The 26,031-nt window shown below is 41.6% G+C and overlaps 1 protein-coding gene across 2 annotated transcripts in view; it reads left to right on the forward strand.

Moving 5' to 3' along the window:
* The window catches only part of KCNJ6 (potassium inwardly rectifying channel subfamily J member 6), a 165,318-nt gene that overhangs the window by 112,698 nt on the left and 26,589 nt on the right, over positions 1–26,031 (forward strand). For both annotated transcript variants that reach the window (XM_054166099.1, XM_054166101.1), the window contains one exon: positions 8,944–9,864. In XM_054166099.1, coding sequence (XP_054022074.1) covers positions 8,944–9,864 — 921 coding nt within the window. The remainder of the gene's footprint in view (positions 1–8,943; positions 9,865–26,031) is intronic.

Raw genomic sequence — 26,031 nt, forward strand, 5'->3', positions numbered from 1 at the left:
GATCTTACAGGAGAAGAACTAAACGAATCCGAAATATCTGTATGAAATGTTCAGCTGATCAGTTAATTTTTCTTTCTAGAATTTTCATTCAGGAAATTTTTAATGGGAAAAAGTCATGAGAAGGAGCTGATTCTCCCTCTCTCTTCTCACAGAATGTGATAATACTGATTTTCCATGTAACCAGTAAAATATGTAGAGAAAACAGAATTTAACCAGCCCTCACACAACTTACCTGGAAACCTGAGCTGTAAGTCATCGGCTCAGATGCAAAAGAGAAGTTGCAGAGAAGATGAAGTCATACTCTTCTCAGAGGTGCACAGCCAAAAATAAGGAGCAATTGGCACAAGGTGCAGTGAAGGAAATTCTAATCAGATATAACCAAAAAAAAGTTCTGGTTCCCAATATGAGAAGTGGAGCACTGGGCTAGGGCCCAGAGAGGCTGTGGAAAATCCCATCCTTGGCCCTGAACAATGTAATCTAACTTTGAAGTTGGTTCTGTGTTGAGCAGGTCTTGTTGCTCAAGACATCTTTAGAGATCCTTTCTGACCCAGAATATTCTGTGATTTTAAGCTGATTTTAATTAATTTAGTTTTTTCTTCTAGCAATTAGAACACAGAAACAGAGTTTAAAACTGGCAACACTCAAGTCAGTATATTTCCTTCATGTTTTCTCCTTTTCCTGGCACACCCCACAAAAATGAAAAGTTGAGGTCTTAGTAACACTAAAGAAATAGTGCAACTGCAAGCAAAAATGTGGGCATTAGTACACGTGATAGTAACTGGCAGAAATAGCTGGAGTTGAGTAACTGCAAGAAGAAATCTCTCAGGCAGTAAGTCAGACAGTGACACGTTACAGCAACTCAGGGAGACATATATCTGATGCAGCAGCATCAGAAAGCAAGCATGTGGCGAGTATTTGCAGCTATTAAGGCCTGTCAGCACTGTGAATCATTAATGATCCTTATTGTCCCTACTACAGCAGTTGTCAGTTGTTTTACCACATGCAAATACTAGCCATAAGCCAAGGTTCGATGTTGCCAGGTGGCATGACTCACGGCAGGTCACCTGGGCTTGCTCTGCCATTGACCTTGCTCCGCAGCTTGCAGTAATAGTGACAACTGTATGCACTTTCCAAGCGCAAAAAAAACATCTTTACAATGCTTCTGAGTACCCTGTATCCTGCATTGGTTGTGGATGGCACAAAAACACTACAGCAAAGGAAACTGAAGGCTAGCTTTTTCAAGAGTATCTCCCTAACTTCCTCGTGTGTTGCTCTGTGCAGTTGCACGCAAAAGTCTCTGGTTTTAGTGCCACCCTCACACACCTATCGTGTCCGAGAATCTTCATTTTGTCTTAATTGTAGTCTTCTGCTGTTTAGTCTTCCATTGGTAGGCCATGATTTTTGGAGTAACCATTGCTCCCTCCATCATATTGAGCACTGTTTCCATTGTTCCACATTCTCTGAAATCCCATGGGACACCTATTTGTCTCCTTTTTTTAGTTCTACAGGTTTATCTTTCTCAGACTTTCTTGTTTATTACCTGCTTATGGTGAAATATCTTTGCTTTTGCCTTTCTGATGAAGCCAAGGGAACAAAAGTGAGGAAATTAAGCATGAAGATCTAGTGAGCACTAGACAAGGGTGCTAGATCATCTGCCATAAAGGATAAGGTGGAGCTGTTAAAGTAACACATAGCTTATGACAGTTACTTGTATTGTCCAGGGGAATATGATTAATAATAACATGGCACAAGCACACATGTGGCATCAGCAATAGCCCGGGTATATTCTGAGTCTGCTGAAAAGAATAGCATCTAGAATGCACTGAACTGGGCCCCCTAAATACTCTCTGGACATTGGTCCCAATCATCATATACGTAAATCAGTCAATGGCCAGCATGTATGCTGACATCAAAAACAATAGGTTAATTTGCAAAGATACACATGCTCTCAGGAGAACTCTCACCTGCCCTCCTGAATCCTCACCCAAGCCCTCACCCTCTCCTGTGGAAGCTTGTCTGGAAACCAAAAGTCTGGTAAAAATCATGTAAAACTAGACTAATCAGATAGTAGCAGAGAGAGGTAACAGCAAATGCTCCTTATTGCAGAAATCTGGTTTTTAATGTCAGGCATTTTGCACGAGGGGTGGCTTTGAATTAATGTCAATGCCTAGCACTCAGGCTTCAGGTAGTAAACAAGTTTCATAATCTAGTTGGGGATCCTCAGCTTCATGAAAGGCAGGTGACACTGGTAATCAACTGTCTCCTGTGCTTCAAATGAAATTACATGTAGCAGAGCAGATGTAAAAACAACATTCTAGAGACTTTGGTAGTAAATTCCATACCAAAACTGGTTAAAAACCAAGACAAAAGCTATAAGGTCAAATGACTACGAAAACAGTCATGTGGGTTTGGGTTTTATTTTGTTTGTTTAAATTAAGATAATAGACTAGAATAGAATAGAATAGAATAGAATAGAATAGGTCAGGTTGGAAGGGACCTTCAAGATCATTGCATCCAACCTATCATCCAGCACCACCTAATCAACACTTAGCTTTGTTTTCTGTCCTCAATAATAAAAGGCCAGGAATCAGAAATTAATGGAAATGTTTGTATAGAGGAAAAGTGTTACTCAGGCTGATTTTTTGTAGCTGTACAAGCTTAAAAGACATTAAAATGGTAGAACATTGTTTTTTATCAAGTTGTATTAGAAGGCAATAATGAAGCAGTGGTGTGAAAAAAACAAGTTATCATCCTTAGAACCTCTTTTCTAAGCATAAATATACTTCAGTTTGCATTTCTTTTCTAGTGAAATCTGATGGTGAAATAAATATAAATCACATGCATGCTGTCTCTGAAATTATATGTATCATTCTGGGGATCCAAATAGATAGTGTGGTTCTTGAAGAAATTTTCCAAATCAGAGTCTGTTGAACATTTCAGCATTTAAAAATAAAGAATAGACAACATTCCCAGCCAAGTGAATAGACAATCTTGCACTGATTTTGACAGCACAGGACCAGATTGTAATTCCTTTCTTTTGCAGTAGATAATCCACATTTTGTGATGACTGCTTACAGTTGTTAGATGATCATAAAGGGCTCCATTTTTTTCTGTAAACACAAAGCCTCCACTTCATATCTAGTGATAATACATTGTGTCTTGCAGTAGAAGTTGAGTTCATCAAATAAGCAAATCTCCCTCTGAGAATTTCTGCTCCTGTGCCCTCAGGGCTCATCAGACACAAGATTTTACAAAGCCTTAAAATGGTGACTAAAGCCAACCAGAGATCTGGCACAGCATTTCAAAAGCTCCTCATCTGCTTCTCTCTGCATCACAAGCAAGAAAAGAAACAGTCTCAGACTTGGAGCAGAGTATTGAACACCACAGAAAATATCTTGTGCTGTGCAGTGCTATGGCTTCTTCTCCTAAAGTCAAAGCCCAACTACCTTGCAGAGGCAGCTGGAAACAGAAATAGCCATCTAGTACTGACAAATATTCCACAGATGAGTTCAATGCCAGGAAGGCTTGTGATGACAGCAAATGAGAGGTGAACGCTGAAGTCTGATCACAAAAGGCAAGCTTGGACCTTACAAATGCAAGCACCTGTGTAACTTAAAAGTTGCCCTCATCCTATCAGGAGAGTGGGGAATGATCAGCATACAGAGAGAAATCACAGTCTGTTTGACATTTGTATACATGCAATAAAGCCTAGGAGAGCAATTTGTAGATTAAAAATGTTGGGTTTGGGTTTTTTTTTTAAATGAGTGAATTTGCATACAAATCAATCACAACTATGTTACAAGACCTAAAATTAGTCTAATAAATTATGGTGAAACATTCACTGAACTCTCTGTCAGCTTCTCTTACAAAAAGGTCAGTTATAATTTGTAACATTCTCTGATGAAACTCCAAATTATTTTGCATGTCATCCTACAACTTTAATACAATATGCAATCAAATAGGCTACTAGAATTTAAATTAGACCAATATCCCCTTTACATACCTCTTTTTGCTTTGTATTTGTACAGTAACATGGCAAAATCTCTGAAGTACTACCCAAGTACAAAAAGAGTCACACTGCCAATGATAAAATTATAACTTGTCGCTTATATTGCTCTGCTGGGTAAAGCACTGGCTCCCTGGCCAGGCCCAGAGAGTAGCGACCAATGGTGTTAAATCCACCTGGAGGCTACTCATAAGAGGTGTTCCCCAAGGCTCAGTATTGGGACTGGACCTCTTCTTTATCAATTACTTGGATGAGGGGATCAAGTCCACCCTTAGTAAGTTTGCAGATGGCACAAAATTAGGTGGGAGTGTTGATGCACTTGAGGGTAGGGAAGTTCTAAAGAGAGACCTGGATAGGTTGGACCAGTGGGCTGGGGTCATCTGTATGAGTTTCAACAAGGCCAAGTGCCGCGTCCTGCACACGGGCCACAAAAACCCCATGCAACAAAACAAGCTTGGGGAAGAACGGCTAAAGAGCTGTGTGGCAGAAAAGGACATGGGGGTGCTGATTGACAGGAGGATGAATATTAGCCAGCAGTGTGCCCCAGTGGCCAAGAGGGCCAACAGCATCCTGGCCTGTATTAGAAATAGTGGCCAGAAGGACCAGGAAGGTGATCATCCCTTTGTACTCGGCACTGGTGAGGCCACACCTCAAGTACTGTGTTCAGTTTTGGGGACCGCAGTACAGGGAAGGGCATTGAGGCACTGGGGCAGGTACAGAGAAGGGCTGCTAAGCTGGTGAGCGACCTGGAGCGTGAATCCTGTGAGGAGCACCTGAGGGAACCAGAGCTGTTTAGCTTACAAAAAAGGAGGCTGAGGGACCTGAAAGAAGGTTGAGGAGAGGTAGGCACTCATCTCTTCTCACAAGTGACTAACTGATAGAACAAGAGGGAATGGCCTCAAGCTGCACGAAGGGAGGTTTAAGCTGGACATTAGGAAAAAGTTTTTCCTGGAAAGGGTTGTCAGGCACTGGAACAGGCTGCCCAGAGGAGTCACCATCCCTGGGTGTGTTTAAAAGCCATATAGATCTGGTGCTTGGGAACACGGTATAATGACAAACTAAGTGGAGTGGCAAAATGGCTGGATTTGATGACCTCAGAGGTCCTTTCTGGCCTGGATGATTCAGTAATTCTGTGTGATATGTTACATTCACAGCCATGATGGTCATCTCCAGTACCGTTCACAGTCGGTTTTGAACACTAGAGTCATGTTATTCTACATTCTCTAATTAAAAATATGTGCTTGAAAACACTAGAGTGTACTTTTCCAGTGCTATTCTGGAATAGAAAAAAACAGAGCCACAACACTGGTTGCACCCTTACTGGGAAATAAAATGTTCCTGAGAACAGGAGTCCAACTCCTTGTATAGCAAAATTCCTAGTAAGGCCACTGGCAAGGCTTTGACCAGTGCAGAGCTGAGTAAACACAATTCCTAGCTACATTTCAGGGACACAGAGTGTTCTTAATAAGCAGATTGTATGAAGCAAATTTGCTTTGAAAACAACAGGAGTTAAATAATACAAGCGTGGGTTGTCCCACTCCATTTAGCCTCCGTGTGAAAGAATAGACCTGGGCACATGTAATTTGCTAATATAGCCACAGCCAGTACACAGTGCTGTGATGAAACACAAGTGAGCAATTCAGGGACTTAATTTAGGAGTACTCTTCACCATTTGCTGGAAAATGAAACAAGTCACAGAAATCTCATACATCTTGTATGCATTTGCCTAAGAGATTCACTGAAACAAATACTTTAAACAGAATAGTCTAAATTGGCCTAAATTAGCACAATATTGCTATCTGACTGCTGTGTTCAAATAAACATAATGTTTACTGGGAGAGAGGGAAGTGTTCAGAAGTACAAGTTTTTTTTGCAGTGCAGATTAATAATATGTATATATTTCTGTCATGAAGAAAAGCAGAGAGAGTAAAAATAGCTCTCAAGTGAGAGAGAGCTGCTATCCACTGCCTTGTTCCTGGAACCATGACAGCCATTATATAATCAAAAGGAAAATTAAATTAAATAAACATCACAAGCTAATTGGGTTGATATAAAGTAAAAATACAATTAGTCAAAGTGTTTTGTGGCAAAGGCGCTGACAGTATGTGGTTGTTCCTCAGCCTTAGTGGTGAACAGAGATCCTGCTATATGCTTAAAAGTTATTCATCAAGCATTTCCATGGAAACACACAGTTACCCAAATCTTGGATCACTTATTTCAGGAATTGCTACTCAGAGAGTTCACTCTGGAGACAGAACTCACCCAGGAGAGGGTGACGGGCTGTGACTCTGGTCTAGAAATCTCTCCATACAGGTATTAGTTTGGTCTCACCTTAGGAGAATTTGGATGAGGAGAACAGCAAAAGGACATCTTGTATAAAATACTAAACACTTTAATCTTTCCCCTCAGAGGCTTCCTGAGGGTTGAGAAATTACACCACTGTAAAGCCCCTAAATAGTTTGCAGAATGGCCAGGTGCCCCCAGAGAGATTAAAATGGGCACAAGAGTGTTAGGCAGGTGCTATACAGAGAGAGTCCTAGGTTAAATGCAGTCACTGGGTTTTGTTGTCCAAAGCTGCCCTCTTGCACACCCAGGTGGTAGTCAGCTCTGGTGTGACCTCTTAAGGTTAAGAAAAATCCTTCCACATTGGAAGGGACAAGTCTCTGAAGCCCACTTACCATGACAGTGGTAGCCCACCTCCATGTGCTGGGGAGCAGAGTGATGCAATATATGACTGGTAGATATGCCTGGATAGGGATGTCCCTTCAGATTTCTCCAGATGGCATTAATTAGTACTTGCCTTACCTCCCAGCCCTGCTGCTTTTTAGTACACTTTGACATTTCTGGCCGGGTAGAGAGGTCTAGGACATGGCTGCCTTCAATAGCAAGGTCAGAAGAAAGGTATATTCTCAAAGACAACAGAGAACACCTGCACCCTGTCTCTGTGTTCATGCTAGGCTCTGACTGGGAGGGGAAGGCAAAATATTCATAATGCCTTAAAAGTATTGAAGCACATTAACCCAGCATTGCTAGTGGAACATACAGTCCATTAAAGCCTCAAAAGCCAGAGCCTTCATATTCTATTCTTAAGTATTTGAGGGGTCCATTACTGCAGTGATGTGATAGCTTCTGTGGACTGAAATTTCCTTAGGCACAATAGAGAGTTAAGCATAAAGTGTGAAGCCTTAACTTCAAATTTTCTGGCTTTGGCTGCCTCACAAGGTTCATTGTGTTTATTTCATCTTGCATTATATAGCATTAGTGATAATGCAAGGAGGCACATCGTCACCAACTGGGATAAGTTCATTCAGAACTGATTGTCTTGTGACACAACTTCCAGTGCTGCCACTACCATCAGCATGAATAATGCTCTCTTTAGACACTGAGAAAACTGAAAAGGTGACTCAGAGTGCAGCGCACAATCTTAAAACACAGAAGTCCTTTCCAACCCCTACCATTCTATGATTCTAATTGCTATCAGATTTCCATGCTACTGCCTAGGACACTGACAAAGACACCCAAGCACATGGGGTGCCAGAGGTAGGACGGTGGTGTCAAGCAAGAATTTTGGTATGCTTCTGCCCCCATTTCCCAGCCAGGCAAGGCATGCTCAAAAGCAACCAGAGCTCAGGGAAATTAAGTGCTTCCCATCCCAAGCTGCTTGTAGGTTACCACCCACAGCAAGACTGAGCCATCCACACTTGGACTTGCATAGCAGATACTACAGCACATTAATGTAAACTGTGACCTTTGTGTGACACACCAGGAGCACACAAGCCAATGCTCTGACTGCTCAGCAAGATCATCTCTAAATCAACGGTACAACATCAAATCAGTGCTACTCTCTTCAGAACCTGGTGCCCAGGCAGAGCCAGCAGAAGCCTTTTGTCTTCACTGCCTGGCAGCAGAATGATAGCAGTTGGCCAGAAGGGAGAAAATTAGGAGTTTAAGAGCTGAAATTCCTGCAGAAGCAAGCCCCAGAGCACAGAAATTGTTCCAGTAAAAGACAATAGTTACCCCAGACCTCACCCAGTCCTTAGCTTCATGCAAAACACATTTGATTCAACCACCCTCACCAGTAAACTCTGTTTTCTTGTAAATAAACATAATGAAAGGCAATCACTATCATTTCTGGAGCTTAAATTGCTGTAAGACAAGTGTCTTATAAGACAAGGGAGGAAGGTTATTTAGGCCCATACTAGTAGAGATACAGGTACACCTGAATTAAAGACCATAGACACAGTGAATTAAAATGAAATAGTGTTTTGAAGTAGTGTATGTTTTACATTACTGGGAGAAGGATACACAGTTCTCTGTCTCAGTTTTAGTGAGACATTGATTTTCTAGGGAAATGTGCTTGAATTGGTGTGTATTACAGTGTAGCCTGCCTTTCCTTTAATAAGAGCAGGACTGGTTCTTCCTAAAAACTGGTTTTTGTTGTTGTTGTTTTTTCAAACTCCTTATAATTATTTAATCCTTTTCCCATAGCAACGCCATTGGTATTAGGAAATAGCTTAACAATTGCTCATTTTCTCTGCTCATCTTGTTGACTGAAACCCCATTTATATCCTCCTATCTCCCAGAATATCTTTCTTTGTGCATAACAAATCTCATTTATTAAACTGTAAAAGGGGGCAAGGGGAAGAAAGAGCCGCTTCAACACATCCTGTAGAATTTAAATATGGGTATATATGGGATGGCCTGACAGGAAACAAGAGTTTTCCTTCAAAGGATTTCTGTTTAGCAGTAAATTGAGGATGCTTGTCATCATTTGACTTTTGTGGTATGCATCTGTTAGGTGAGCAAAGAACAAGGACGATAATTTTGTTGCTTAATAGTAATTTCACACCAGTAAAACAGGAAGAAGTTGTGTGTTGATTTAGAGAAATGATAAGAAAAATAATGCCTGCGTTTTTCTTGTTTGTTTTTCATGGCAGCTAACGTACTGGAAGAAGACTCAATGGAGCAGGACATAGAGAGCCCTGTCACTATTCATCAGCCAAAGTTGCCCAAACAAGCTAGAGAGGATCTGCCAAAAAATATAAACAAAGAATGTGCCAAAAGAAAAATCCAGAGGTATGTTAGGAAAGATGGGAAATGCAACGTCCACCACGGGAATGTCAGAGAGACTTACCGTTACTTGACTGACATCTTCACTACCTTAGTCGATCTCAAGTGGAGGTTCAACCTGTTGATTTTTGTCATGGTTTACACTGTGACCTGGCTCTTCTTTGGAATGATATGGTGGCTAATTGCCTACATGCGAGGAGATATGGATCATATAGGGGACAGCACGTGGACTCCCTGCGTCAGCAACCTCAATGGGTTTGTCTCAGCCTTTTTATTCTCAATCGAGACAGAAACCACCATTGGGTATGGTTACCGGGTCATCACGGACAAGTGTCCCGAGGGAATTATTCTGCTTTTAGTGCAGTCTGTTTTAGGTTCTATCGTCAACGCTTTCATGGTTGGCTGCATGTTTGTGAAAATATCCCAACCCAAGAAGAGGGCAGAAACCTTGGTTTTCTCTACAAATGCAGTTATTTCCATGCGGGATGGAAAGCTGTGTCTGATGTTCCGAGTAGGAGACCTTAGGAATTCACACATTGTAGAGGCATCAATACGAGCCAAGTTGATCAAATCCAAACAGACAAAGGAGGGGGAATTTATACCACTCAACCAGACAGATATCAACGTAGGTTATTACACAGGGGATGATCGTCTCTTTTTGGTTTCACCACTGATCATCAGCCATGAAATTAACCAGCAGAGTCCTTTCTGGGAGATTTCCAAAGCCCAGTTGCCCAAAGAGGAGCTAGAAATTGTTGTAATCCTAGAAGGAATGGTGGAGGCAACAGGTAACATTTCTTATACTTTGTATCAGGTAAATGCTTTAATTTTAGAAAGGAAAAATCATTGGGTTTGTTTCACTTTAAAGGAATCACTTCAATAGCCATTACATTTGAAAAAGCCAAACTAAAAGCATGCCCAGTTTAATTGTCTGTTCCATCTTGCCTAACGGAATTAGCGTTGTTTCTGCTTTGTTTGGAAAATGGGATAGCATTTCTCATTTTCTAGATTCTTCACAGCATGTCACCCAGTTATTTGTCATTCTATTGCAGCAGTAACTCAACCACTAGGACCCTGTGGGATAAAATGATTTAGAAAAAAAAAAAATATTTGATGCAAAACCATTTATGATTAACACAGAGGCATGATAGTTCCTGCTGCTTCCAATCATCTGCGGATAGCTGCAGTATAACTGCCTGCCACGTGAAATTCCTAGCCTGTTTGGATCCAGTAGGAAGTGACAATGTGTTCAGCTTTCTCTTTTTGCTTGTTTGCATGTTTTTGTTTGAACTTGTAACGGGGCTTTCTCCACTTTAATTCGCAAAAGATCTGTCCAATTTTGTTTTTCACTGCGGTACACTACGCACTGCAGAAGGGTACAGAACACTTAAACTTGGTATGAATAAGGCAAGTTACATCACCAGAGTCTTGTTCAGAGGCTATTTGGCCATTAACCTATAATTACACAGAAGAACATCAGGTATCACTTGACATGGAAAAAAAATAGTGCTTAGAACTCACAGCTATGTTTCTTCTTTTCATTAAAAGCAGAATATTGGGAGGCCACTTTACCTAAACCTGCTGCATTTCCCACAGCCAGAGTCCTGGTATAGTTGTTTTAGGAGATGGAGTAGTTGTTTGCTTTTTGTTCCTGTTAATGACTGCATCAGTCTCTGAAATGAGTACATATAATCAATACAAGGAAATGATGATTAGAAAAGTGGAAAGATGTGCTTGGGAAAGAGGAAACACTGATCATGAAAACAGAAGAACCAGTTATAATATTTTTCCCCACTACTGCAGCAAAAGCGAGGAAAGTTTGAGGATGAAGATTACACATCTGACTGAGGTGCAACCTTTCTAACTCTGACTCATGTTTTGCAACTGGAGCCTGGAAATAAAGAGCAGTTTATTACTAGAACATGTCTGTGTGTTTCACACATCTATTATGTGGTGTCAGAAGAAAACTGCATTTGTCACCATATAATAAAAGTGTGAGACAAAAATGGAGCAAAAAAATAAATAAATAAAAATGAAAGGAACTTGGCAGAGAATTTGAAGTGGTAAATGCAAGGCTTCCAAATTTTCCAGGAAGTAGGTGGTGCTGAAGAGAAATCAAGACGAAATGTTTAGTGCTGATGCATGCAATAAGAGCAAAGGTTTCAAACATCTGCATCACCTAGGGGTGAGATGATGAAGAAACTGCTGTTTGTTAGATGAAAGCATTTTGAAATTTCTGAATTGCAACTAAATGAACTTGCCATCTCAAAGAGCAGTGGGTATTTTCAGGTTTACTGAACACCATGTGTGTATGTCTAGCCTGTATCTGGGGGTAAACTATAGCAGTTGCTCTATCACCCTCCCCGTCACAGAAGGGGAATTGAGAAAAGGATATTCACATGTTGAAAGAAAAACCAAGCTATTACCAGTGTCAATACAGCTATAGGAAGTCATACTCAGCAAAAGTGCAGCAGTCACAATATGCAGAAAAGCAGTTCTCAAGAGCAAGAAAGGGATGAAGAGGCTGGGAAAGCAAACTTCTTCCTTTATACTGAGCGTGATGCTGATGGTGTGGGATACATCTGTGAGGCAACCCAGGTCAGCTGCTCTGGCTGAACAAGAAGTGTTAATGACGTACAGCCCATGGCTGACCTGTGATCCTGTTACAGCAAAACCAGGGCACCATATTTTCCAGAAAAATGATTGGCAAATAACAGAATTGTAAAAAACACCTTACAAAAGTACCTATGAAATCAAAAGGCAATAAGCTTCCATAGTGTATCAAATGCAGCTTTGTTGTCTTAAGCCTCATTACTCTTCATCGTTTAGGTCTTTCTCCCTTACCTCATCTTCACCCCTTCACACTCACACAGCTCTCTTGACCCTCCTTTGCTGCTCTGATACTGACCACAACTTCCACTCAGTCATTATCAGCCATTAATGGAGGGGGCTACCTCTCAAACTGCTTTGGCTGTCAAAGTTGAAGTGGTTCACAAGTTCATATTAACAAAGAAACTGGGTGCAATGGTTTGAAAACCAGCCAAAGCCATCCAGGATTGAGGTGTTATCCTGGCACTGGATAGGTAGCTACGTTTACCATTCTAAGGTGCTCCATTCTGTTCTGCTTGGGTTGGCTCTTTAGCTGCATGAGATGTAAGGGGAGGCCATCATATAGATTAATATCATCGTTACCAGCACAATTCCTAAAGCGTGTTTGTGTGGAAATAGCCACTTTTTCTGTGCTTTGCCCAGGTGCATTGGGTTATTTTTATCAAAGGTGCAATCAAGCTAACTTTCTACCAAAAGCAGACATTTTTCCTCTTAATTTACGAAATATTTTCCAGTTACATTCTTGTAAACACAGAAAGCAGATTTGGGCCATCATATATTCACATTTCATCCTTGTACCTGAAGAAGAGTTATAGCAGCAAAAGCAGTTGCTTATAGCAGCAATCTCCAACCCTGTAGACTAGCTGTAGCAATATCATCACTCAGTGTCATTGCTCATGGGTCAAAACAAATTGAGATCATTAGCTTATGATATCCCTCACACAACCGCTCCCAGTTTGACATTTCTGTTTTCAGAGCTTGCCCACGCTGACATTTATAACTTTAGGGGCAAATAACACAGTGGAAAATGTTAAGTATAAACATTTGCTATTCTTCTTTGAAATTATTGATATTACTGTACTTAATGTTTTACTGAGCAAGTGATGTTATTTTATCCATATATACTACTTCCCACCTAACGGGCTTGAAAAGCACATCTACCTGTAGTATGAAACATAACTGTGTATGTAGCGTCATATGAAATCTACATTGCGTGTTGGACAGGAAATGAAAAACAATGCATTTTATCTAATGAAATGGAAATAATTAACCAAACTAAAATTCAGCAGAAAGGTCAAGTCAAGGACCTCCTAATTTCCCTTGGAAACATCACCATATCTTTCTGAGATGCAAAAAGTAGACACATCTTTAGAAAGGCAGATACAAAATAATATCCCAGGAAGTATGAATACCCTAGGAACTAGTTCAAACTGCTTAAGTCAGCCAGACCCTCAAACTTAGTGAAGTTGTATGTGGCCAGTAGAGTGCACTCAATGACATTGGCAATTCCCTCTGCCTAAAAACAAAACTATGAAAATCGAAATGGTACCATGGAACAAAAATGATCTGCACATTTATAACTGTCAAGCAAACAAACAAAAAGGCAACAAAGCTAGATAGATAACTTTAGGCTCTTATGGATAATTCTACAAATAAGCTCGTAATTGTGTGCATTTATAATCCTGACACACAGGCAGCTTGAGAGCAGTATTTGCAGAATGGTTTACAGATAAGTAAACAAATGCACTTGCCAGCTGTGTGTGTGGAAAGCAATAAAATGTTCACAGAGATGGTTATTTATATGGTAAATGATGCTATCAACTAGACAAACATCGTATAAAGCTGTTCCACTCCACCATAGCTCCTTTGACTGACTGATTTATTGTCTTTTTTATTTCTCCTGGATGAATTGTCATATTTACTCCTTATTCTTGCCCAATCAAAAAAATTCTCCTTTTCTTATGCGTGTTAGTAGTTCCAGCCTTTCAAAACATCTCAGCAGACTTTGCAGTGTCTCCAAACAAGCATTGCTCAAGTTACAGTTTTTCACTACATTTTTTTACTGCTCTTTAAAGAAATTGCTTCTCAAGGGGATGTAGATGAAAGAAAGGAAAGAATCAGGATTTATCACACCCAAGTGTGCAAGGCAAGTGTTGTAAGCAGAGTTGATTGTTGTGCTCCAGAATGTGGCCAATATACACTGACAGAAGTGCAGTTTGAACAGGCTTAAGAATAAATGGCTTCTGCTCTACCTGGATCATCATCATTTCAGGAATGGTCAGAATACAAAGGGTTTCCAGTCCTTAGCTTTCCTTTCTTTCCATTTTAAGAGTTGTAACATCTCTGTGTGCTGGCTTAGAAATCTAGGTTCATCTCCTCATTTATATAACCCAATGGAAAAGGACGTGGGGGTGTTGGTTGACTGGATGCACATAAGCCATCAGTGTGCCCAGGTGGACAAGGTGGCCAGCAGCATCCTTGCTTGTATCAGAAATAGTGTGACCAGCAGGACTGGGGAAATAATTGCATTCCTGTACTTGACGGTGATGGGGCTGCACCTCAAGTCTGTGCTCACTTTTGCCCCCCTCAATGCAAGAAGGACATTGAGCTGCTGGAGCATGTTCAGGGATGCAACAAAGCTCATAAACAGCCTAAATCACAAATCATACAAGGAACAGCTGAAGGAACTGGGGTGGTTTAGGCTAGAAAAAAAGAGACTCAGGGGAGACCTTATCACTCTCTACAACAACCTAAAAGTAGCTGATGGTGAGGGTCAGTCTATTCTCCCAAGTAACAAGCAATAAAACAAGAGGAAACAGCCTCAAGTTGCACCAGGGGAGTTTTAAGTTGGTTATTAGGAAAACATTCTTCACCAGAAGTGTTACAACAGGATGCTCAGGGAAGTGGCTGAGTCACCATCCCTGAAGGTATTTAAAAGATGTGTAGATGTGGTGCCTTAGGACATAGTTTAGCAGTGTACTTGGCAGTGCTGGGCTAACGTTTGGTCTCAATGATCTTAAAGGTCTTTTCCAACCTAAACAATCTTATGATTCTATGATCTCCATGTCTCTGGTGCTTGCCAGCAATCCCTTACACTTATGTTCCTTGTTTACATTTTCTTTTTTTTTATTCTACAAACCACTTTTCATTGTTATGAATTCAGACACAGAAAATTAGGGGTGTGAACATGAGTGACTGCAGTTGTGAGCTGGGTTTCTGAATGCTGACAAAGAAGAGCATTCCAATTTCATTGTGATATTTCTTTCAGGAAGCTTTCTCTACAGGTAGAAACTGTTAGCCTGTTTAGTGTTTATAGGAGACTATAAGGATTAAAGGAGGCAATTACAATTCCACAACAGCAAAATGATATGCAAAAAGTCAAGCAAGTTCATGAGAAGAGAGATAGGCTCATTGCAAGTATTTCAACAAAAAATTTTGATGAGGGCACTTATATTGCTTTCAGGGAAGAAGGGATTACACAATTTAACTGCTTTATTGCTCCAAATGGTGCTGTACTATACAAATATGTTACCAAGTGCTTGACAATAGCCCCTATTTCCATCTTTCTTCCCTTTCTCACTAAGTAATTACTCAGCTCCTCACAACTACAACTTCTCCCCCATCTCTAAATGTTCTGATATAATACCAAGATTCAGGTAGTAACTTATATATTAAAAAGTAAGATCCCTTAAACCCAGGTTTGACACCCTTCTGTATTAAAAAAAAAAATAAATAAGTGTATAGATAATTATATATTATTATAAATATCTGTTCTGAACACAAATCAAACTTTGCACATCATGTCCTCACAAGTCATATTAGATCTCACCAGGCACAGAGAAAGGGCAGTTTCCAGTTCTTTCCACAGTCCCACAGACCTCCACTGTTAGCATCAGTCCTTTCCAAGCACAGTCACAAGCAGAGAGAGATGCCCAAAATTTTGTGCTTGGTCACCACTCCTCACTCATGAGCCCACACACATTATCCCTTCCAGGGTTCATCATCTCCACAGCCAGAGGAATGACATGATCACAAAGTTTTCTTTAACACTGATCCTGTCACTTGTCCCCTAGCAGAAGGACACAGTGGGAAGCTGTGCTGGCACCCTCTTCCTTGACCAGCCTGGACCTTATCAGCCGCCGCTGCCCTGCAGTGACAGACACCTAACAAACCCCACTGCTTCCAGTATAGCTTCAAGTCATCATGTTTTCCTGTAGTTTTGGCACAGAAGCAAGGCATCTGCAAAGGTGACACAGCTGAGTCCTTGGGTTTTCAGACCCAGCTAGGACACCAAAAACTGATTGTGGAGGGACCAAACAAGTGGAGGCTGAGCTGCATTGAGCAGTGCCTGTATCCGCTGTTCCCATGCAGCCCTTATTGCAATGATTTCCACTTTACAAAACCAATGGGATGATTCTCTGCAAAGGGCACAGCAGTGTTATCCAGGTCAGAGGATTCCTCAGGCAGAATTAGTTCACCTGCTTGCAAAGTGGCAGCATGATTTCTGAACTCCCCTGAGAAGTGCTGCTGTAGGACCATGAAGTGGCTTTTATATTTCTGAGCACTTTTCAAGGCAATGGCTATTAACCTGAGCATGCTCAGTTTGTTCACTTGCTCTTGGAACACTGTAAATGATGGCACTGAAACGGCTGATTTGGAAAAGGAAAAATACAGCTACCATTTCTAATTTTAGGCTTCCATTTTTGGTCATTGAAGGAGGGCCCTTCCCTGGAGATATTCAAGGTGAGGCTCGACAAGGCCCTGGGCAACCTGATCTAGTGGGGGATGTGCTGACTGCTGACTGTGAGGAGGTCAGACTGGATGATCTCTGGAGGTCCCTTTCAGCCTGGACCATTCTATGATTCTATTTTCACTTCTCCCCTTGGTGCTTGTTTACTTCCAGCTGTATAATACTGTTTCCCCCTGTTCCATCTCACTGAATTGTAATGCAGGATAAACATGTTATGTTAGACTACTCCATAATAGCAGGACCTCTCTAAAGTCACAGGTACTTAAAGAGGTTTCTAATGAATGTAAGCAGATAGATTATTCACCTTCAGAAGCTTTCAAAACATTGAATACAGCAGCAACTGTAAAGTCAAAAGTGACCTGAAAGAGTGAAGGATGAGCAAGAATAGAATAGAATAGACCAGACCAGACCAGACCAGACCAGGTTGGAAGAGATCTTCAAGATCATTGTGTCCAACCTATCATCCAATACTATCTAATCAACTAAACCATGGCACCAAGCACCCCATCCAATCTCCTCCTAAACACCTCCAGTGATGGTGACTCCACCACCTCCCCGGGCAGCCCATTCCAATGGGCAATCACTCTTTCTATGAAGAATTTCTTCCTAACATCCAGACTAAACCTCCCCTGGTGCAGCTTGAAAGCTGTTAACTAAAACCAGAATTTCAAAATCAGTGTTTGGCAGATGAAAAACAACAAGGATATGGACTGCAACTAGCCCTACTGGCTACATAAAGTATGTGAAAAAGACAGAGAAGACTTAGGAGTATATGTATTACGTCCTAGAAAGCTGCTTCCAGTACCAAAAGATCCTGTTGTGCCATAGCTTCTGGGTTTCCCAAGCTTACTACAAAAAAGTCCTCACAGGGAAAAGAATCACAGCTAACTGTGATGGTCTCAATGGTCTCGATCACACCATCTCAAGGAAAAGCAAACACAAGTTTGGAGATGCTGATAGTACAAAGCAGATGGACTCGCTTTATCCATGAATCCCAAAGGGTGTTCAGAGAGCTGCAGTCTTGTGTCACTGAAGAGGAGCAAACACCACACTGAATCATCAGAGTAGGCACCAGTTTCAGTGTACATGCATGGACTGCATATGCTGAGTAGCCACACATTTCTCAGTTTTCCCACTTGCAGCTCGTAGCTGCATTAATCTGCACTGCATACCTGGAGGCAGGCTGCCCTGCTTTTTTTCACTGAGCAAGGAGGACAATCCAGAGCTTCAACCCAAGAATACTCTACCATGTAATGATATTCCAGTGCATATTCCTTAAAATTATGTAAGCTGAATCTGCTGTCAGCTTGCAAGAGTCAGATTAATTTATTGTTAGGTGCTGATGTCCCAGTAAGCAATGCTGAGCATCTGTGGTTTATTATTACACAGTTGATTTTGATATAAAAAACATTTCCTTTGTGACAACCTGTATAACTGCCAAGCAACCCACATCTCATTTTTATGGTTGTGTTCCACTCCCTGCTTCTCCACACCTGCTGTATTACCAGAAGAGATGGAAAGAAAGGGAATCTTCGGGGAGTGATGAGGCAGCTGCTGTGACAGCAAATGTGAAAGGCACTTGTGTGATTAGCCTTGTGCTCTTGCTCACTGACTGCCTCTCCTTCATTCCCACGAGAATTAGAAAAAAACTGAGTCACAACACTATCCAAGAATTTAGTTCTTCCAGGTTTTAACAGTTTTGATTTGTTGGGATTTCTGTGGAATGGAATGAACCTTTTGTTTACAAAACCGGGTTAATAAATACAAGATCGTTGAGTTCAAGATACTCCGTTCCTCCAACTTAGCCAGTAAAGAAACTCAACTTAAAGAAATATTCAAAACATTAAAGTGAGGCAAAAATGAAAGACATGACCCAAAACATATTTTCAGTAGTTATAGTTGAGATTTCTGAGGAATGAAAACATTTTATTTAGAAAACAATTTCAGAAGGAATACTTGGATCAGATCCACCAACTGCTCAGAAATACAATGGAAAGCACACACTCTAGGGTACTTTCTGGCCTGCAAAGGACACCAGGTTCTAGGTTCCCAGGTTCCTCCCAGGAGTTTCATTTTACAAAGCTATGATCTATATAAATAGCTTCCTCAGACAGACCTGATCAGGTCTTGATCTCATCATGCACAGTAGAGGAGAGAAACAGCATATAGACAGATCAATATCAACGCAGGCCACTATTGTAGCAACAGAAGGGGACAGTGTAGCCAAGACACCTGCTTCAGGACAGTTCACAGCACTGGCCAAGGGTGATAGAGGAGCCAAAGCCCTAGGAATTTTTTTTGCTGAATTCATAGCTTGTACTAAACAGATTTGGAAGAAGCCAATATGTCTCTGGTGTCACCAAAGTAACAGTGAGAACAAAAGGGAGAGACAAAGAAGGAAGCTGGCAAGCACCACTGCCTACCTCTGCTTTTAAGTGCAGGCTTCCTGAGAAGATGAATGGGCTCAGGTTCATATGTACAATGAGCACTGCTGCCTGCACTAAATTTGTTGGAGTAAAATGAGTATAAGTGTCTGCACACACAGGTCTGAGCAAGTCATTTAACTACATGTCTTAGTACAAGCTATTCAGCAAGTGAATGATACACATCAAATCAAGTCCTTTTGATGAACAAGACTGGACTGTGTTAGCAGAATTATACCCATTAGCTTGAGAAGAGTGACTGTTTAACACTTACAAGGCCACCTTCTGTGTGCTGTGTCCAGTTCAAGGCTCCCCAGCACATGACAGCCATGAACGTATCCAGAGCAAGTCTAGCAGGTCCACCAAGATGATCAAGGGTTGCAGCACATGATGCACAGAAGGAGAGGAGGAGGGAGCTGTGACTTCTCAACCTGAAGAAGAGACAGTGAAGAGGCATCTCCTCGCTGTCTGAACCTACCAGTGGGAGATTACAGAGACGATGGACACATCTCAGAGGGACACAGCAACAGGGCAAAAGGCAACATGTGCAAGTTGCAGGGATTTCTTACAATACACTAGGAAAAGCTGTTGCCTTTTTTTTTTTTCCCATCATAAAGCTGGTAAGACCATGAAACAGAGGCCAAAGGTGTCAGGAGAATCACCATCCCTGGAGATATCCATAATTGACTGCATAAGCCCTGAGCAACTCCAATTATTTGGCTGTGCTTTGTGCAGAGTCAGATGACTCCATAGATCTCTTCCAGCCTAAATTAGTCTGGGATTATAAAACTCAAAGCCAGCTCCTCCTAGTATTTTATAGCTGTGAAGAACTGAATGGCTTTGAAAAATGAGCAGCCCAGCTAACGGCTTTCATTGTTCTCCCATGTCACTATTTAAGAAATTGTGTTCTATACACTTGAAAGATGTTCTGTGGCCACCACTAAACCACTGGAGACAGTACCGCCTCAGAGAGGGGAGGCAGAACTGGATAAGCAGTGTGAGTACCCTGCTGTGGGCAGGCAGGCAAGCAGCCTGTGCATCAAGATTTGCTCTGGGAGGTCTGATGGAAGAGGAAATCTTGAATTTGCAATGCTGCGCTCTGTCATGCAACTAGTCCTGAAAGAGTTGTTCAAAGATTGCATTAACTCACAGCATTCCCTGTTTGTCCTGGATTTGTCCCAGTCCCCTGGCCACAGTCACCCTTTTTTGCATCTTTCTGCACTGCTAGACAGCTCATGAGGGAGGCTGAGATGGGTATCCAACATTGCTGTGATTGTCTGCATCTCTCTCTGTCGGACAGGCTTTGTGTAATTCAAACTGTCAACACAACATCTAACTACAAGCAATTAGTTGTTCAATTGTCATTATTGCTATTACCACTAACATCATCACCATCATCACCACAACTGTTAGCCTTGCATTTAGCAACAGAGTCAAGACACTTAAGTTTTGTCTTTGAGAGGAACCCTAAGCCATATCAGGGCTGACAACATTTTTGCACATTTCTGGCTGAGGCAGACTAATGTGAACTGAAGAAACAGGGGCTTACCTCTAAAGGAGAAAAGTCAATCCAGCTAAGGCAGAGCTGTCATGCACCACCATAACAAAAACAATTTATGACTCAGCCAGTCCAATTAAGTTGTGCTGGCACTTTCTTTAACCAGCCATTAGGTACTCTTTTTCTCCACCCTTGCATAAGAAGGATTAATGTATTATACATAGATCTTCAGGATGGGAAAATCTCCCCCCTTCATTTTAATAAGTCTCATATTCTCTTTCCAATAGTTTCTTTATACAGTGAGAAGACCCCTAACAAGCTACTTTTTCAGATAGTAAGTGCAGCAATGAGTTTCTAACTGCCAATATGGTTGTGACAGATGCTGTGAAAAAGTGTAGAAGAGTCCAAGGCCAAAGGTTTTGAGTCAGTCAGGGATTTCTGTCTGGAAAAAAATTTGTTTCAAAGGCAGTGGCCACACAGCTGTGAAGTGGATGTTGTTTAGCTTTGTAGTCTGAGGAGATTGCCTTTCTCCTACTATAAGGGCATGATCTTTTGGAAAGACAGAGGCCAGCATCTGCTTTCACAATGCACCTACTCTGCAGTTTGCCAGTATCTGACTAATCAGGTTTGGTGCTTTATGAGCAATTGATCTGGCCTCATGTTGTGCACCCTTATTGCAGCAACTCAAGCCTTTCCAGAGCATTGCTGCAGAGTATTCTGTTTAGAAATACATGCTGTAAGCACCATTACAGTTGTGGGTCAAGAGTACAGCAAAGTGGTCACTTGCAGCACTTCCACCATGATCTGCAGTGTGGGACAGGGTGGGATGGAGAGCCAACACCAATCAAGAAGTGGTTTCCCCACGGCTCAGGAAGCCAACAGAGGGGTTTTCTCCAGGGAAGGGGAACCAACACCAAGAGCGGGTTTCCCCAGGGCTCAGTATTAGGGCCAGTGTGCTTACTATTTTTACCAGTGATCTGGATGAGAGGATCAAGTGCACCCTCAGTAAGTTTTTAGATGACACCAAACTGGGTGGCAACGTTGATCTTTTTGAGGGTAGGAAGGCTCTAGAAAGAGCTGGATCGATTGGATGAGGTTTAGCAAGGCCAAATGCCAGGTCCTGCACTTGGGTCACAACAGCTCCATACAAAGCTACAAGCTTGGGAAAGAGTGGCTAGAAAGCTGCCCAGCAGAAAATCACCTGAGGTTGATGGTTAACAGCCAGATGAACGTGAGCCAGCAGTGTGCTCAGGTGACTGAGAAGGTGAACAGCATCAGGAATGGTGTGACCAGCAGAAGTAGGGAAGCGATCGTGGTCCTGTACTCAGCAGTGGTGAGACCACACATTGAATACTGTGTTCAGTTTTGGTCTCCTCACTACAAGGAAGATACTGAGTTGTCAGAGTGTGTCCAGAGAAAGTCAAATAAGCTGGCAAAGGGTCTAGAGAGCAAGTCTTATGAGAAGCAGAAGAGGGAAAAGAGAGTTTAGTCTGAAGAAGAGGAGGCTGAGGGGGTGACCTCATTGCTTTCTACAACTACCTGAAATGAGTCTGTAATGAAGTAGGGGTTAGTATCTTCTCCCTAGTATCAAGTGACAGAACAAGAGCAAATGGCTTCAAATTGCAGCAGATGAGGTTTAAATTGGGTATCAGGAACATTTTCTTTACTGAAATAATGGTCAGGCATTGGAATAGGCTGTCCAGGGAGGTGGTGGAGTCACCATCCCTGGAGGTGGTCAAGAAACATGTGGACTTGGCATTTTGGGACATGGTTTAATGACCACAGTGGTCTTAGGCTGATGGTGGGGCTCAATGACCTTATAGGTCTTTTGCAACTGAAACAATCCTATGATTTTGTGATTCTACATCAGCTCGAGGCAGGCACTGCAGCAACTAGTGCAGAAGGAGTACAACCCCACCTTTCACAATTGGCCTGCTCCAGCCATTCTCTTGAAGAACAACAACTGATCTAATTCTCTTTTTTATTTTACGGCTAAATTACTATTGTTTCTCTCTGTGTCTAGCAAATAATAATGAGGCAAAAATCTAAGTCATTTAAAAGTATTAATCTTTCAAAATAGATCCTGTGCTCATTTTTCAACTTAGAGGTGAACAATAAGCAATTAAGTGAAAGTTGCCTGTCTGCTTCAGAACAGCTTATTCTGTAACTGCTCACACTGCTCTTTACAACTCTTATCTCAGGGCTTGAACACAACCAAAATAGGGTTTACAATTAGTCAGGATCCAGGGTTTAAGACAAAACATGAACCTTAACCTTGCTACATCTGCCTTCCATTACCCTCCAAAGGAATACAAAATACTGTTCAAATACTCCAAAGCCATCAGTGATAGAAATCTAGTCCAGAGATATTCCCTACCCTTCTGTATGGAATGCTTAGTAGACAGCTTTGAGCCTGATCCAAAGCTCTCCCAAACCTGTGAATCGGGATCTTAAAAGAATAAATTGAGCTGTGAAATCTTGGTCAGCTCCCTAATGGCCCCAGAGAAGAAGCCATTTAGACTCTAATTAGAAGGCAAATGGAAGATTAGAAGCAGATAATTGCTTTATAGTCTACATAAAGTTCCCATATTTAAGGTTTTGTCTATTAAATGGAGACTTCACAAAATCAGAGGAGACTCCATACCTATGGAAGGAACAGTAGTATCAGGCAGGATGTCTTTCCCTTGGGTGCAGCATATTGCAACATTTCTGCAGTTCTGTTCTCCACAGCCGCTGTCCCTTCTGCTTACAGAAGGAACAAGCTGTTCCACAAAGACAGCCCCAACAAATCTTGAATATTCCATCATAAAATTTGTTCACAGCAAATACAAACACTGCTATGTACAAAAATGCTCAGTCCACGAAAACACACCTTACTCCATCTCTTTTATGTACTCAATTCACCCCCTCCTACCATGCTTTCCATCTGTCATATGTGGCTTAGGGCATAATCTATTACAAAGAAAGCAACCAGGAGCCAACAGTTCACCAGGCATAGCAGGTCCATTGCAAATAAGTGCTAATGATTTCATTGAAAAGATAACAGAACTAGAGCAGAAGGCTAGAAACTCCTGTAAATCCACACAGTTCTCGAGGCTGATCCTCTCTGTGACAGTCAAGACAGAGATCAGATCTGTCTCAAAACTCTTTTCATTGCACAGTGTAAATATCACATCAAGCAAACCAGAATAACACGGGGGGGGGGGGGGGGGGGGGGGGAGGGAATTAATTTAAATAAATTAAATTAAAATAACTCCAGAAGTTCTCCTGGAAATTTTTTTCATATTAAGCCCTTCTCCCTTCAGAATCGAGAAAGTTTCTTGAACGTGAAACCCTATTTATATGAGGTCTGGACATCACTGTTCTAGCAGTGCAATGCTCATCTCCTCTTCATTTTTTTATATTCTCACTTCTGTTTAGGAGGACCCAATAGGCAGACAACCTTAACATTTCAAAGTAGCCTTCTGAAAAGCCCAACAGCTCATTCTGTGATACTGAAAAGATAGCAGCCAGGTTTTACTGGTCTACAAATCATAGCATCATGGAATTGCTAGGGTTGGAAGGGACCTCAAGGATCATCTAGTTCCAGTCCCCCTGTCATGGGCAGGGATGTCTCAGACTAGATCAGGTTTCTCAGAGCCACATCCAGCGTGGCCTTAAAAATCTCCAGGGATGGGGTTTTTACCACCTCCCTGGGCAACCTGTTCCAGTGTCTCACCACCCTCATGGGGAAGAACTTCTTCCTAACATCCAATCTGAATCTACCCATTTCTATTTGTGTTCCATTCCCCCTAGTCCTATTATTACCTGGCACCATAAAAAGTCCCTCCCCAGCTTTCTTGTAGGTCCCCTTCAGATACTGAAAGGCCACAATAAGATCTCCTCAGAGCCTTTTCTTCTCCAGACTGAATAGTTTCAACTCTCTCAGTAGCGGTGCTCCAGCCCTCTATCAACCAAAATAAAATGTGCAGAAATCAACAAACAGTTTTCTACCCAGCAATTCATACAGTATCTTCCACCTGAGGACAGCTAGTAGATTAGTGCTATCAGTTTCCCATTGCCTTGTTCTTCAGTCAGGTTTGATTTTCAGCTTTATGTGGTGTTCCACTGTGACATAGAAACCCATGTGGAGGGAACAGAAAACGACCACATAGATCTTTTGGGGAGCAGAACCATAACATAAATCTCTAGTGACGCAATATCAGCAGTTGAGCTAGAGGTGAAAAATTATAGGCTGACCTGCACCAAGCTTAAAGAAGATTTATGTGACTGAGGAATACTGCTCTAAGGAATTACAACAAAGTAGAGAGATAGCTCCTGGCACTTAACAGGCATGTTGGCACAGATTAGGAATAATGGCAATAGCACAATCTTATGTTTATACATCTTATGTATGGGCAAGCTACATGTATTGGTATATATATGCATATATATAAAACATCTGGATTAAAAGATAAAATATTTAAGTCATTATATCTGCCCCTGAGGATGTGAGAATGCTGCTCAGCTAAGCAGGCTGAGCAGTAAACTAAGCTAAGGTTGTTTCTTCTACCATCTGAGAAATTATTTATGCCAAGACTACCTCAGAGCCCCCAGACTGTGAGAAAATGAAGACAAAGCAAAAAGTAACACATAAAAACTCAATGTCTAAATGTCTGGTGCTCTTTGCACCAAATATCACCCACTGTGTAATGGAAATAGGAGATTGTTCAATGCTGAAACACCCAGCTCACAAGACAGTTGTTTTCTTGCTGCACCGTGGTCACACAAAGGCTAATGTCTTGGGACCTGGTGGGAGCAAGTCTCAGGAGCTGAGCAAGGCAGAATGCAGCAGCCCCAACATAAGAATAGATGCTCAAATTGTCGTACTCTCCAGGCAAGTTTTCTAGGTCTGGTTTTCCTCTCAGCAGTCTATCCAACAGATAGAGTGATGCTACTCAGGGCTTTTTTTTATATCTTCTGTGTCAGGCAGCCAGGCATTCCTGTCCCTCCTCACAGCCCAGACCCTTGGTAGTACATTGCATTTCCCCCCAGGAACCAGGAAGGATGTGAGGACACCAAAAAAAAAGGCGCACTGTCCTGCAGGTGTCACACCTGTTGGACCACACACAGATTCAGGCAGTCCTGAGGCAGCTGCACCTTTCAGCCTCACCTCCCAGAAAGAAAAAAAAACCAAAACAGCACATTGCTGTCACTGATTACTTGGAGAGCAGTACAATTCAGCAGTTACCTTCCAGGTAAGAAAAAAAGCACAATAGCGTACAGAAAGCCTTATCTCCATTCTTCCAGCTATGCAGGACATGAAAAGATAGGGAAAAAAATCAATTTTAAAGCACTTTATTATTTAGTGTGAGGCCAGGCATAACTTACTGAAATGTACAAAATACCTGACAGAGTTGTAGGTTGTTTAAACAAAAAGAGAAGAAAATTGCCCTGAGCAGGAATAGGTCTACTGGCAGAAGATTAGCACTCAGTGTAAAATTGGTGTAGTGAAAGCAAAAAGATGAAGGTTGTCTTATCAATCTATATTGGCATGTATAATATGTGGTTTAATGTCTTTATCATGAGACACTGTAGCATCACACTACATCTGAATGATGAAACCATGCTGATAGAAAGGGGATATTCCAAGCAGGTGGTGGTAATATACAGCAACTGTATTTTCTATGTAAGT

The sequence above is a fragment of the Dryobates pubescens genome, chromosome 12, assembly GCF_014839835.1.
Source record: "Dryobates pubescens isolate bDryPub1 chromosome 12, bDryPub1.pri, whole genome shotgun sequence".
Classification (NCBI taxonomy): Eukaryota; Metazoa; Chordata; class Aves; order Piciformes; family Picidae; genus Dryobates; species Dryobates pubescens.